Below are 13584 nucleotides of genomic sequence, written 5' to 3' on the forward strand. Positions count from 1 at the left end.
ACTGTGCTTTGAGCATTTCCTAGACTTAAGCACAGATGCCCTGTGTTTTACACGCATCACTTAACTTTCATAAGATTTGTTCTTACTGAGCAAGTTATTTATCTATTCCAGGTCCCTTACTTTTTCTTGTGTTTTTACTGACAAATATCAAAAGCACATATTTACCGGAAAAAGTGCCATTGGGATACCCATGTCCATCGGGCAGTGCTGACTTCCTTGTTTCCTGGTGGTGAGCGCTCTTCAAATTCACTCTTTTACAATGCAGAACCACAAGGAAGTCGTGCACATTTACGGTGCGTCGCCACAAGTGTGTCAGGTAAATATTACGACCCTGTTTTAGAGGCTAGAAGATGAGGCTAAAAGGAGCTGCCTGGATGACTGTGGACAGCCAGGCATCTCCGGTGCTATACTCATTTCTGGAAGGGCAGTGTGGGTCCTACGGAGCCCCTGAGGAGTGGGTGTCTCACTGGCTTCTCCCCCAGGGAGAGGACAGCTGAAGTTGGGGCCAGTGTCCCCTGTACTGTGCCCTGTGCCTTTACACCAAGCACCTGGCTTCTGCCTTCACCCTGGGGCCGTGGACAGCGTCATCCTGACTTCAGAAGCTATGCAGCCATTCATGAAGTTAAATTTGCTGCCAATGACAGAGGACTGGCCAGGGACCGTCCGTGTGGTGCAGAGTTCTATTCCGGCTCCCTCCACAGTGCCCGGGGCGACTGAAACAGAAAGCCTCTGGGGTCAGGTAGCAATGGGGGGCAGGGAATGATGCAGCTTGGGGTGTTTGTGGAAGCTCTTTCAGATGACCACTGTTTGAATTTTTAAAGTACATTTTTAGACAATTTGATGCATTTATTACGGTGTGTTGATTTTGGAATATTTCCATACAAATGAATTTAAAAGTAAGCATTTACATACAATCCTTTGATAAAAAATAAATGTATATGCTAAAGTTTTGGTTATAAAGAAAGGTTTTATCTGTTTTAGAATGAAATAAAAGTTCACTTTAGTAACTGACATTTAATCCAGTATTTTGAGATTAGCCATTTTTAATTTTAAACTCACAATAACTGAAGATGATGGCTCTAGTGAAAGTAAAGGTATGCAGAGAATTAATCTCTTGATAGAAATCTTACTGAGAACCACTTTCCAGTTTTGTGTCTGAGGCCTAAGATAGCTAAATATTTAGTTTGAGCACTTAACAGAAATTAAAGAAAAAAAAAGATGAACAAGAAGCGAAAAAAATCTCTGTCTATGAGTGCCCAGAAGCTACTGGAAAATCAGGCAAAACCCTTACATTCAGGCCACAGATCTTGTAGTTAGTACAGAATTTATCTCAGCATTGAATCATTAAAAGGAAAACAGATATCTATATGGCTGGAGTATCAGACAACTTGAGTCTGTGTTATTAATTGCTGTTACTATTTCAGGGTACGCCAGTCACAGAATAAGCACAGTTACTTTTCTCACACCCCCTGGGTGAGAGGGTAACATCTATAGGTCGCCCTGGTGACCATTCAGCCTCTGAAGAGGCACTGGCTCTGTCCCTGGCACGCACGCTGCAAACCTAGGCAGGAATTTTAAAGTCACACCCCCTGTGCTAACAGCGTGTGGACACGTTTACTGGACAAACGGTCCGAGAAGATGAATTACAGTAAGCAGGCAGACACAGGAGCTCTGTGCGACTCACCACCCCATGAGCCGTGAGTCTTAGGGTGATGAGAAAATGTGTTTCCAATCTTGCCCCAAATGGATTCGTCTCAATAGGAGGACAGACATGTCTCATACTCATACTTAATTTCCAAATCCTCATGAGCTCCATTAAAATTCTCTGGCAAAGCCCTGCTGAGCTTTCCTTCCAGTGGACTCTGGTGGGCCCTTGGCAGCCTCCGCCGATGAGCAGGATTTTCCCTTCCCAGTCACATGGCTGAGAACACCCAAATGGAGCCTGGGACTCACTGTTTAGAATGTCCCTCTGCAGGGCGTGCATAAATAAGCCTGTTTACTGTTGAACGGAGACATGACCCAAGGTAATGGGCTACAGCAGAGAAAAGTGAAATGTCTTCAAAGCAAGACCCTCAGTGCGGAGTGAGTCTCACACTCCTATCTACACAGGAAAGCCAGGCCGTGTGCATCCCCATGCAGCTCCAGTGCAGGCTAAACCCAAGGGGGCTCCACAGGTGTGCAGCTCGGGGACAGTGAGGTTCAGGGGGGAGGGTGAGCAGCTCTGTCGCCCTCAGCCCTTTGCAGCTCTGTCTTCACCCAGAGAGAGGCTGGACTGAAGAGCGCCCAGGCTGAGGCCGTGCTACAAACAGGTGGTGCATGAGGTACCCCCTTCATGCTCCTGGGGTGGTGGGTCGGTAGGCAGAGGGGTGTCCTCTGGGGAGATGGAACTGGTAGATAGGTCCAACACCCACAAGGCTCCACGCTCCAGTGATAGCAAAAATTTGCAATTTCCACCATCATCAAAACATCGCCAAATAAATATGCCCGATACCTTGGGCAGGACTTCTCTGGACAGGACTTCTCTGGACAGGACTAAGGACAAGGGATCATAGTAAATATTTCTAGATCATCTATAATCATTGGAGTCTGTCATCTTTTCTTTGCAAGTAACACTGAACCAATTAACATTAGCTGCAAAATGAGAAATTGTCCCTATTCCTCTGAACTAGTCTTCAGCACTGGCTAATTTCTGTCTTATAGTTAAGTGTCTAACACTGTAATATCAAATATTTATTCAAGACCGTGAAATAGATTTTATCTAAGATTATAAAGACCAAGAATAAAAAAAATAGGAATCTCAGAAAGATATTGTGGATTCACAAATTCACGAATACACTGTCTGAAAAGTTAGAAGCATACATTTGTCACCAAACCTCATGAGTGCGTCTAAGAATAAAATTCATCTGCTGCTTTTACACAGCAATCAGTGCAAGGAAGAAGGCTGTAGCACTTTAACCCCAACACGTCAGCTTCCTCTGGTTTCAAAACACCTGGAGATCAGCAGTGTGCTCCTGGGTGTGTCTGGGTGTATGGTGGAGACGTGGCCTAGGGAGTTATGTGTGGCCCCTGGCCGGTCCCTCTCTGGCACTGTTCCCCTGCTCAGCTTTCCTGTCCCTGAGACACAACAGCAGACACCCATAACGTAAAGAGGACAGGTTTACTTTGGCTCAGTTACCAGGGATTCCGTCCATGGTCATCAGCTCCAAGGCAGAAACGTCATGGCGGAAGGGCCTGGCAGAGCGAAGCTGCTTAGTTCATGGTGGCCAGGAAGCAGAGCGGGTACCAGTGCCAGGGAGGAAATGACCAGGCAAGGGACAGATGTAGAACCCAAGGCCACAGCTCCCTGACCCTGCAGACACACCCGGGAGTGTGCTTCACTCATCTATGAGGTGTTCCTTAATCCAGTGAAGCTGACATAGCAGGAGTGACGGTCACATCTCCTCTGCCAACTTCACACCCAAACACATCCCCTTAAACATACTTAATCTCTAAATAAGACGGCAGCACGTTCATGACTGTGCCTAAAACAGCACCCTTGTATTAAATAGAACATTTACACAATCAAAATGAGGAAGAGTTCTTACCACCGTCTTTAGTGCACAGGTCGACAAGGTTGTGCACCGTGTCCATGAGCTCCAGCTGCTGTTTCTGGAGCATGCTGTTGTTGCTGGTTGCTCTGATCAGCTGCTTCTCCAGCTCCTGGATTATGTGTGACTGGCGGGTAACCAAGCTTTGCAGGTTCTCTCTCTCCTCCTTTAAAGTATCCAACTCTTCCTTGTGCTTTCCCTCCATTTCTAAGATTTTATGCTCTAACAAACTACAAGGAAGTGAAAAGGAGACTTAATTTTTAAAATGCTATAGAAAATAAATGGTAATTCAACTAGTTTCTGAATTTTGGATTAGAAATGTAAATCAGGCATTTCACCATGAATGTATTTATTTGAGAGAGTCAAGAATTGTATAGTTTTAAAGTAGGAGTTACCTATGCATACGTAACATGTCAGATGAAGAATTATTAAGCCAAATGTCAGAATAATGTTTGCTTCCTAAATATAATTTATTTCTGGGGTGTATCTTACATCCAGTGTAGCTCATTTAGACCCAGAAAATTGCATTCTGAAAAAGTGGTAGTATAACTTTTACTAAGGAAATGGGTCCAACAAGAAACAGAACGAGTGATAAAAATATGAAAAAAACATAGAACCCAGTTTTAATTTTACTTCGCTTCATTCATTTGGGATTCTCCAAACAGTCACATTGATTAAACTCCCAAGAATTCTGTAGGCTCAGGGAAGAACACAGGGTGAGCAACTGCAGAACCACAGAGTAACCTGTCAGAAGTCACAAGCTCCCAGTGCTGCTGAGGCATGGCTGGCCCTGCTCACTGCTCAGCCTGAATTTCTGGGTGAGGCTTAGTGCACCCCAATTCCCAGATCACGGTGCCAATGGCTCAGGAAACAGACGACCTTTTTGGCTGAGGTCGTGGTCTCACAAAGCATGGGGTGCTGGGCCTCACTGAGTGATGAGGTCGACTGGACCCCCCCAGAGCGCTTTAGACCTCTCTCCCCGGCGCCGGCCCGTGACAGCGCTGCAGGAGCTTTTTATTCTGGAAATAAAAAGCACTTGCGTTTATAGAGAGTCTAGTATATGAGTATTCCTCTGGGAAAGGCTTACTCATTCTACTCAGTTCTGTTTCCAGGAGGTTCATCCAGCCCTTCGTTTACAAGGTGTTATTCCAATGAAATTAGAAGAATGAGCACTTAATTTACCTTGGAGAAAAACAGCGCAGAATCATTCCTGCACGTCTGCAAAACAAAACACTAGGGAGTGCTTTAAGTGTGATGCCTAAGTTACACAGTGGTGTGCGTTGGAACAGGCACGCTTCCCGGCTCCACGCGAGCTGTCCCGCAGAGCACCCGGCCTGGAACCAGCCTGTCCTCGAGAGGGAAGGAGAGCTGCCTGCGAGGGCGCGGCTGGGCTGCCACAGGGCCCTGCACATCGACCCCCTGGGCAGCGAGTGTCACGGGGGGGGGGGGGCGTTCACACCTCACGGCTGGGCGGAGGCTCCACCCTTCGGCAGGGAGAAGGGCCAGGGCTCTCCTGGACAGCAGTGGGGGCGCCCGGCCGGCTCAGGGGGGCGCACACCAGCCTGGTGGACCTTTCGAACATGTGATGGTACTTAGGCCTCTCACACCTTATTTGGAAATGGAAGACTAGCGAGGAAAGCAGAATGAGGTGAAAGAAGACATCACAAAGGGCTTCTTATGATTCACTCTCTTTTGGTATTTTAGAGGAGGGGCAGGGAGGAACCAGAAGCACAAACAACATCTCTGTCGTCTCCGGTCTAAAGCTGCCCTCTCGGGCCTGGTAGAATGATTAGTGTGATTGCTGTGAAGGAAACGGGAGGTTTTCTCTTTTCCAGTGGATTTCTGGTGTTCCATTCTGAGAACCACAACCGATGTCTCAGCTCATTCTCAGTTTACGTTTTAATCACTTTTGTTCCTATTCCTGGAACAATGATCAGAGGCGACCTTGCCATTATTTAGCCAGTGATTTTAAGAAATTTCTTTTCAAATTTGAGGACTTAAGCTTCACTCCCAGCTAACCTTGCATAGGCTGCTAAAACGATCGCCACATACAGGCCACAATCTGCAGCTCTGCTCATATAATACTGTATAAATACTCCAAATTACGTTTTCTGTCCCTAAAGGAGACAAGACTGGGCTTTCAATTTTCCCAATCAGTAAGTAACATTCAAATTTGGAAAATTCATGTTTTAGTTGTAACCTGCTTTTGTTAGTTACTAAGTGCCAATAATTATGTAAAATATTAAATGACATTATTCCTAGTCCAAGAAATTTTCAAGAGAAAAATCTCAGTTTTAAAAAATGAACTCCAAAAACATCACTTTTGGACAAAATATATCTTCCATATTTTTGTAATGATTTTTCCACTTTCTACTTTTGATGCACATGCTTCATAGGGGGCTGTAGATTGAGAGGCAGCTCTGGTGTGTCAGAAAAAGAGGAGGGTTGCTTATTTGGTTTTGTTTGGTTTTGTTTGGTTTTGTTCTTCAGTATATTTGGAAAGAAGCAAGAATGGGAAGTATCCCAGTTACTTCTTCATCAGCAAAACACAATGCCCAACAACCACAATTTAAAGGAAGAGAGGCTTATTTTGGCTCATGGTTTCAGAAGTCTCAGTCCATGGCTGGCAGGTCCAATGCAGACACAGCATGGTGGAAGGGCCTGGGGGAGGAGCACTACTCGAATCACGGTGGCCAGGAAGCAGGGGAGAAGGGAGGAGCCAGGGAGGGGGATGACCCTTTCAGATGAGATTGGGCGCATTCAGGGTGGTATGGCCGCAGGAGATGACCTTTTCAGATCACACCCCAGTGACCTCCTCTTTCTGCCAGGCCTCAGCTAACAGCACAGTTAGCTGTACTGATCCATAGGAGCATTAACCCATGATGAGAGCACTGTCCCCATGATCCAGTCACGTTCCAAAAGCCCCAGCTGCTAATACACGGGGCCCTGGGGACATTCGAGGTCTAAACTAAAACAGAAAGTTAATCACACACATCCTGGTGCCTATATAGTATTCTGTGGAAGAAAGCACTGTGTTTCCTGAGTAAAAGGAATATATATTTGTATGTCAGAAACAACATTAATTTTCACAATTTACTAAGCAGCCTTTAATGTGTCATGACTATAGATGTCAGAAGACATCAGTGCAGCCTGTAACCTTAGGAGAGATGTTCATGTACGGTGAAGAAGGGCTGTCAGAGAAGAAGGAAGCACTCTGAGACACAGTCCATGAGAAACTGGAAACTGTCATGGGGGTTTGCACAGATGATGGCTAACCACGCTCTGTCAAACGACTGGAGTAAGAAGCTCCTAGCAGACCAGTGGGGCACGGTTCTGGGCATGTCTGTGGATGACTGACATGGCAGCAAACCGAGAGGGGAAGACTTGACCCGGATGTGGGTGGCACCAACCAATAAACATGTAGCTTGCTTGGGTGGAATACGAAAGGGAGATAGGAGGGAGGTGTGCCATTGTGAAGAGCCCCAGTCTTCCTGAGTGGGTGTATCCTCTGCTGCTGTAACCCTTGGACCTGGTCTCTAGGTCTCCACCCCAGTTTCTTCCACCCCAGACTCCCACCATTGACTCTCCGGGGAGGTTCCAGGCTCTGATCTTGGACTGATGCTGCATCCTTGGTCCCTCTACTTCCAGGGCTTCTGGCTTCTGTAGGAGCTGCTGGGCTCTCCTGCCTGTAATCCCACAGACACGCACTGTGGGCTCTCCTCCCTCTGGTCCTGAGTCTGACTAATATGTCTCTGCCTCAGTCACATACATATTTTCCATCGATTCTACTCCTCTGGAGAACGTCAGCTAAGGCACACGGTTTCGCAGACGGCAGGCCTCGCCAGGCCACCATGCCCCGTGTCATTTCTTCTCTCGGTTCTCCTGCACAGCCCTCCACTGCAGCCCTCCTCTACTAACTCCACAAGTCTTTTATATTACTGATCATTCCCGAGACTCCTCTGGGAAGGGCCATCCTTCTGGACTCTCTGCTTCCTCTCTCAGCGCCCGACCCTCAGATTTATCTTCCCTTCATCCTTGGCTTCCAAGGCCTCTCTTTGATCTTCCTACCCCTTGGCTATGATCCTCACTGGAAGTCAGCCCTCCTTCCTCGTTTCTTCCAAAATGGTTGGAGTCCAAAGCCCACTTGCCAAAAACATCCACAGACTGTGGCAAGTCATTATCACATCCTTTTATAGTTCAGCAGCACGTCAAAAATCTTCATCTCCATTGATGCATGAAGCAATATAGACTGAGTATAAAGCCCCCATGTGTAGGTAAAAATCTAAACATCATATTCAAAACCATGCAGATATTAAGTGTCAGTACCAGAGTTAAATAAAACTCCAGTACACCACAGCTGAGAGTGGATTTGATATATTTTTATTAGGCTAAATCAGAATTCCAATATCAATTTTGGGGAAAGTTGAGATTAAATAAACAGTTCTTAATGAAAATCCATCCTTTGAAGTAGTGTTCCATGGAACATTTATGAATCTGTGCACTAAATCTATACAGATTGAGCTAGAAATCCAAAAACAGAGTTTCTCACAGGATTTTCAGTACTTCCTGTTTCCCATCTTTCTGGAATCTCTTTGAGAAGAGACATGCATAGAAATTTGGCACTTAACTTCCGCTTTGAGGCAGAGGTGCACTTTAATGAAAAATAAAGTAAACAAAATAATCTAGGGCTTGAACTTCAGTGTGAGGTTCTGAATGAGTGTACACACATTCTATCTAGTTCCAGGTTGATTTGCCCCTCATTTTACACTGTCTGCTTCCACAACATATCTTATTGGAAGTATTTCAAATCATGAATACATCCTGAAACTTTCACAGAGAAATCCATCCTTTCAAGTTATTTCCCACAATAAGTCTTAATATAGCAGCCAATAAATTCATAGTGGGGGCACGCCTGATTCTATGGGTGTAAATACAGCTTCTCAGAAAAGGAGGGAGACATTGAGCATATAAAGCCCTCATTTTTATCTGTCTGGACTTATTTAAAGGCAATTTGAGTTTTTTTGTTATTTTTAATATGCAGAGTGTCAACATGTGTGGCAAATATGGGTTAGGAAGACTGGCTTCTTTCTCTCTATTTAAACAGAAGTATATTTAGTCCTGGGTTAAATTTATACATCATGTTTCTAATTTGAATACTAAATTTTCTTCCCCAATAGGAAGTCACATTTTGTTTGGTAATTCAAATTTGAAGTTGAAGAATAGTTGCTGTAAGTAAACATTAGCAAGTAAATGTTTAAAAGACTGAGGTAAATAAGAATAAAGTAAATATGCCAAGGAAGCCAGAAATCAAGAGGAAAAGGACTGATTAGTTTCATGACATCAAAAGTAATAGAAACATGAGACACACACGCGCCACCGAAGCTGGAAGTGGAATAAGTGGAATAATGGAGAGAGCAGGTTTAGGGTTTCTGGTAAGGAGCAAATTCATCTGGCGGACTCTGAGAAGAGGTCTTGGAAGGAGTAAAGCGAACACAGAATTTTCAAGAGTCAACAGGAACTTGGCAAGGCGAGCGTCAGACATGTCATTTGCTTCACGTGGCACCAACCACGGCCAAGACCAACCACGCCCCCTGCCTCGTGGCTCCGAGTCCTGCAACCGCCAGCCTTGTGTTTGGGTCAGGAATCCACGCGGCGAGAGCAGAGTCACACGTAACGTGTGGTCGAGGGACGGGCGCCGGCCGCGGCTGGGGCAGAGGCCACGCCTTCCACAGAGCAGTCGGGATGCGGTCACAGAGGTCACGGAGGACCCATAGGCCTGTCCTGCTGGACAGCAGTGCTTGCCTCGGCCAGAGACAGAGTCCTGCAGGCTGGGGCCTCGAGCACAGTAGTGGCCTGACATTTCAGGAAGACGACGCTGGCAGAGTCTGAGCCATTTGCTGCTGGCCCAGGGCTCCCAGTCAGTCTGTTACTGTTCTGGACGCGGCTCTGACTCATGCAGAGCAAAGCTCCTGGAAGACACCTTCGGGTGTTGTGTCACTGCTAGCTGGAGTGCAGGCCAGAGGCTCTGCTCACATTCCTATCTACAAGGTGAAGCAATTCCTGCCCACCTGTCTTACACAGATGCGAGGACTGATAAAATTAGGGTTGAGGAATCTAATACACACATGTATTATCTAAACTCTAATTTTCTACACCAGTAAAAGGGTAATATGGTTATTTTGTTATTATTTTAATGGAAGGCATTTTGACAGATACCTTTCCTGAGACACAGCTAATATAACTTAACCCAGCCAAAGGCTAGAAATTAAAAAGGTTTAACTTAGTATCTTGTAAGGAACTTAAGTGGAGGAAAGCTTTAATTAAAATGGCTATGATCTAACTTTTCATTTCTTTAGGCATGTTAATTATTAAAACATTAATGCTTGATTAGGCCAGGGTGGCCATTTGTGAGTAAGACATTATTCGGCATCTTGAATTGCACTCAAGATTAATTAACTTAGAAACTTTCCGTAACTCCGACTGGAAGACGCGTAAGGCTTGGCGATAGTTTCCTGAATGCCCAGTGCAGCAGCAGGAGTTTCCGTGTCCTCTCTGCCATTGGAAGGACAGTCAGGCCCTGTACAGTGGGGACAGAGACAACCAGCGCCCCCTTCATCGAGTTTGTGTCCATTTGTGTTGAGAGAATAACTTGGCAGGCACATCAGTTAGAGTGCAAGCTGCATCACGTTGGAAAAGATTTTTATAATAATTAACACAGCAAATCGCCCTGGAGTTGAACTCTGATTTGGCTCTGGTCTCGCTTTTCATCGAGGGCAGGTTGCTGGGCACCGAGAGCTTCGGCTCTTTGACCCCCCCGTAAGGTGGGCAGGATGGTGCCCACGGGCCAGCAGAGGGCGCGCAGCGGGGGGGGGGGGGCAGCTCCTCCCACTGCGCTCGGGAGGGCGGGGGAGGGTCTCCACTCGGCGTGGTCAGCCCGATACTCTGAGGCGCACTCCGAGGTGTGGTTTACCTGTGGCTTCCTTCTGACCCATGCACCTGGGGGACAGAGCCGGCAGGTGACCTGTCCTCACACTCGGGCCCAGGCTCACGCAGGGTCCTGTGGAGGAGCCTCATGCTGAGCTCTGGCCAGCCTCTCCTCCACTGTCTTTGAGAAGCACCGGGACCCATGTGCTGGGAAGTCAGAATAGAGCAAGGTAAATGCTGACTTCACTGGCACTCTGGCTCCTGGTCATCATCTCAGTTACGCAGGTTGAGGTAAGATCTCTTACTTCTACGTGCTTTTCCCTTGAGGTAAGAACCAAAGCCGTATTCTAGGATTAGAGTAGCATCCAACAACAACAACAAAATCCCTAAAGACAGCAAACTGGAAGGTTCCTAGAGTCACATCCACTGGATTACTGAGAAAACAGTCGAACAAATGTTGCTGATTCTATTCCTGCTTTGTGCTTTTAGCTGTTTGGGGATAAAGAAGTGAATCTTATGAGGCCAAAACCTGTTTTCATTTGTCAGGATGTGCATCAGCAGGGCCTCTCCGTGCTGTGTAGCAGAATCCTATCCATCAAATATTCCTCTTCCACTGGAGGGGCGGACAGTCCTGAGGCCCCATCCTGCTCAAGCTGGGTAGTGACCCTCCCGGACACTGCCCTGATCCCCCAGGCAGGGAGCAGAGCTGGTCTAGGTAATCCACTCCTCAAAGTGCAGGAGCTGATCCAACCAGACCGGTGGAGGAAAGGAGAGAGCCCTCTGTGTAGAAGCAGCTGTGAGTTACAGCCAGAGGCCCGAGGTGCATAGGGAGAATAGCTAGGGACATCAACAAACTCTCTCCGCCACTAAAACAGCTTCCGGTGTGATCTGGACCCTCTCCCCTCACATGGAAGGAACACTTTCTTTGCTGCTCAGGAAAATTCTTGGCAGACCCTTTCACCGCAGGTGGGAAAACAGTAACAATAAACAGAGGAGGGAAAATATGCTGGGTCGCATTGGGTATTTCGGGTTTGTGCAAAGGAAAACACTTCTCCAAAAGGTTCAGAACGTGGCTGGCTAAAGGAAGGGGTTCCCCAGCCCTCGCCGGACCCTTTGGTGGATGGACCTGCAATCTGGGAGCCACCACTGTCCCTGGGAGGGACTGGGCTGGAAGAGCCAGGCTGGGGCAGGAAGAGAGGGCACCGTGTGTTCTTGTCAGCAGGAGCACAGGCGTCAATTTCAAATCACAACCTAAATCCCAGACTTCTTTTGGAGTACCCTTGTTATTAGAAAGGGGAGTTGTTATAGTCCTGGAAAATTATCCTCAGTAATAAATGATATGGTCTGTGTATGCAAGAAACACTGTTTTCTCTAGAAACTGATTTAACCAGGGAGTTTCTTCAGTGGGGGAGGGGGTATGTGGGGTACTGGGCAAGGAAAACCCCTGAACCTTGGCCAGTGGGCAGGGACAGCTGGCCCGGACTCAATTTTGTTCATGGAACAGAGAAAACAACTTTTAATCAGTTTCCCTTAAAAATACAACATTTTCAAGTGATAATCCCATTACAGAAATGGATACCAGGTTCTGTTGGTAAGACTAAAAAGTCATCATGTTGGAAAGACAAAAAAATCCAGAAATTAAATTGGAAGGGATATATTTTAAAGGAAGAAAAAAATGAACATGAAACTAGCAAAGGGGACAGAGAGAACCTGAGGAGTTGACACTTAGGGAGAGGTGGGTCCAGGCTTCCTGCCTGGGTCTCCAGTCCTGACCTCAGGGGAGCACGCAGCAGCTGTGGACGCAGGCCAGGGACTGCAGCTCCCGCTGGCTCCCATTTAAGCTCCTGCGTGGTCACAGGCTCGGCAAGAGAGGGACAGAGGCCACCCCGGGTGCGGTCTCAGAAGGAAATGCTTCGAACACACCGGGTCCGCTGTCACGGGTATTTAGAAGTCTAAAGAAAGAAGGCTGCAGAAAGTGTGGAGCTCAACATTCCTTTGGAAAACATATTTATATTTTAATATTTGGCAAAATAGTCAACATTCTGTGGTGAGACCTTCCTTTGTTTATTTTCTTCTCTTTCTATAAAAATGTGTATTATTTCTATAATCCTAAAAACAAATAATGACTCAAAAAAACAAGATACAATTTTCCTGTTGTATTCATTCAAAATTTCTGGAAAGTTTCTGCAATAGAGGTTGAAATGTACCACTGCACATGGGGTTCCCTTTGGGGACCCCAGTCAAGGATGACTGAAGTGAGCTGCACACGCACACGCCCGGGGCCACGAAGCCAGGGAGGAGTGAGTGGGCTCCTCCACAGGATTTCCAACAACAGAATTCCAGCATGCTCCCGGTCAGGTCTCATAGTGTATAAACTGAATCTGTTTATAGTCTCACATTGTACCCCATGACACTTTGCGGCTAAATAAATGGAAAACTGAGAAATACAAATCAGGGCACATGAGGGACCTTCTCATATTCTAAACCAACAGCCAGGTTTATTTTCCTCCTACAGAAGTTTAATTACAATGGCTGCCACTGAGGTTCACTGTCAGCGTGAAGCTGGGAGCCAGTTCGGGGGTACACAGAGGAGAGGCCATGTGGCTGCGGGGAAGGGGAAGGCCTAACAGGGAAGGGACCCAGGGTTCACGCCCCAGTGTGACACCATCAGGCTGCATGACAGGGGCAGGGCCCAGGCTTTGTGGCCCGAGTCCCTTTTGCTTCTCTGGACAGGAGGTGAGAACCATCAGTTCCTCCAGTGCCGCCCCAGTTTGGCGCAGGGCAGAAACCGTCCCAGCCTACACTGTGGGACTTCACTAATGTCAGCCAACAGGGTCTTCAACACTGCAAAATACGCAGAAGCTGAACTGGACTCAAACCATGCAAATACTCGGAAGAAAGAAACAAAAATGTTAAATCCCATTAAATGCAAGAATCTGGTACGTAAACGTCAGTGCTCCGACTGAGTTTTCTGACTTCGAATACGAGGCTCTGGTGCCCACAGGACTTCTGATGCCCACTTCACTGCCTGAGATGACACAGGGTTCGTAACACAGGTGTGGTGATGTCTACA

The 13584-nt window shown here is 46.8% G+C and overlaps 1 protein-coding gene across 4 annotated transcripts in view; it reads right to left on the bottom strand.

Moving 5' to 3' along the window:
* Angpt1 (angiopoietin 1) overlaps window positions 1-13584 on the bottom strand; it is a 174650-nt gene that overhangs the window by 51970 nt on the left and 109096 nt on the right. For 3 of the 4 annotated variants that reach the window (XM_004850310.3, XM_087190817.1, XM_087190816.1), the window contains one exon: window positions 3585-3817. In XM_004850310.3, coding sequence (XP_004850367.2) covers window positions 3585-3817 — 233 coding nt within the window. Of the gene's footprint in view, window positions 1-3584; window positions 3818-4769; window positions 4961-13584 lie in introns of those variants that run through there. The other variant, XM_021262809.2, reaches the window with a different exon arrangement.

Source organism: Heterocephalus glaber, unplaced genomic scaffold (assembly GCF_053883595.1).
Source record: "Heterocephalus glaber isolate CG9 unplaced genomic scaffold, H.glaber_assembly_v1.0 deba00001556, whole genome shotgun sequence".
Classification (NCBI taxonomy): domain Eukaryota; kingdom Metazoa; phylum Chordata; class Mammalia; order Rodentia; family Bathyergidae; genus Heterocephalus; species Heterocephalus glaber.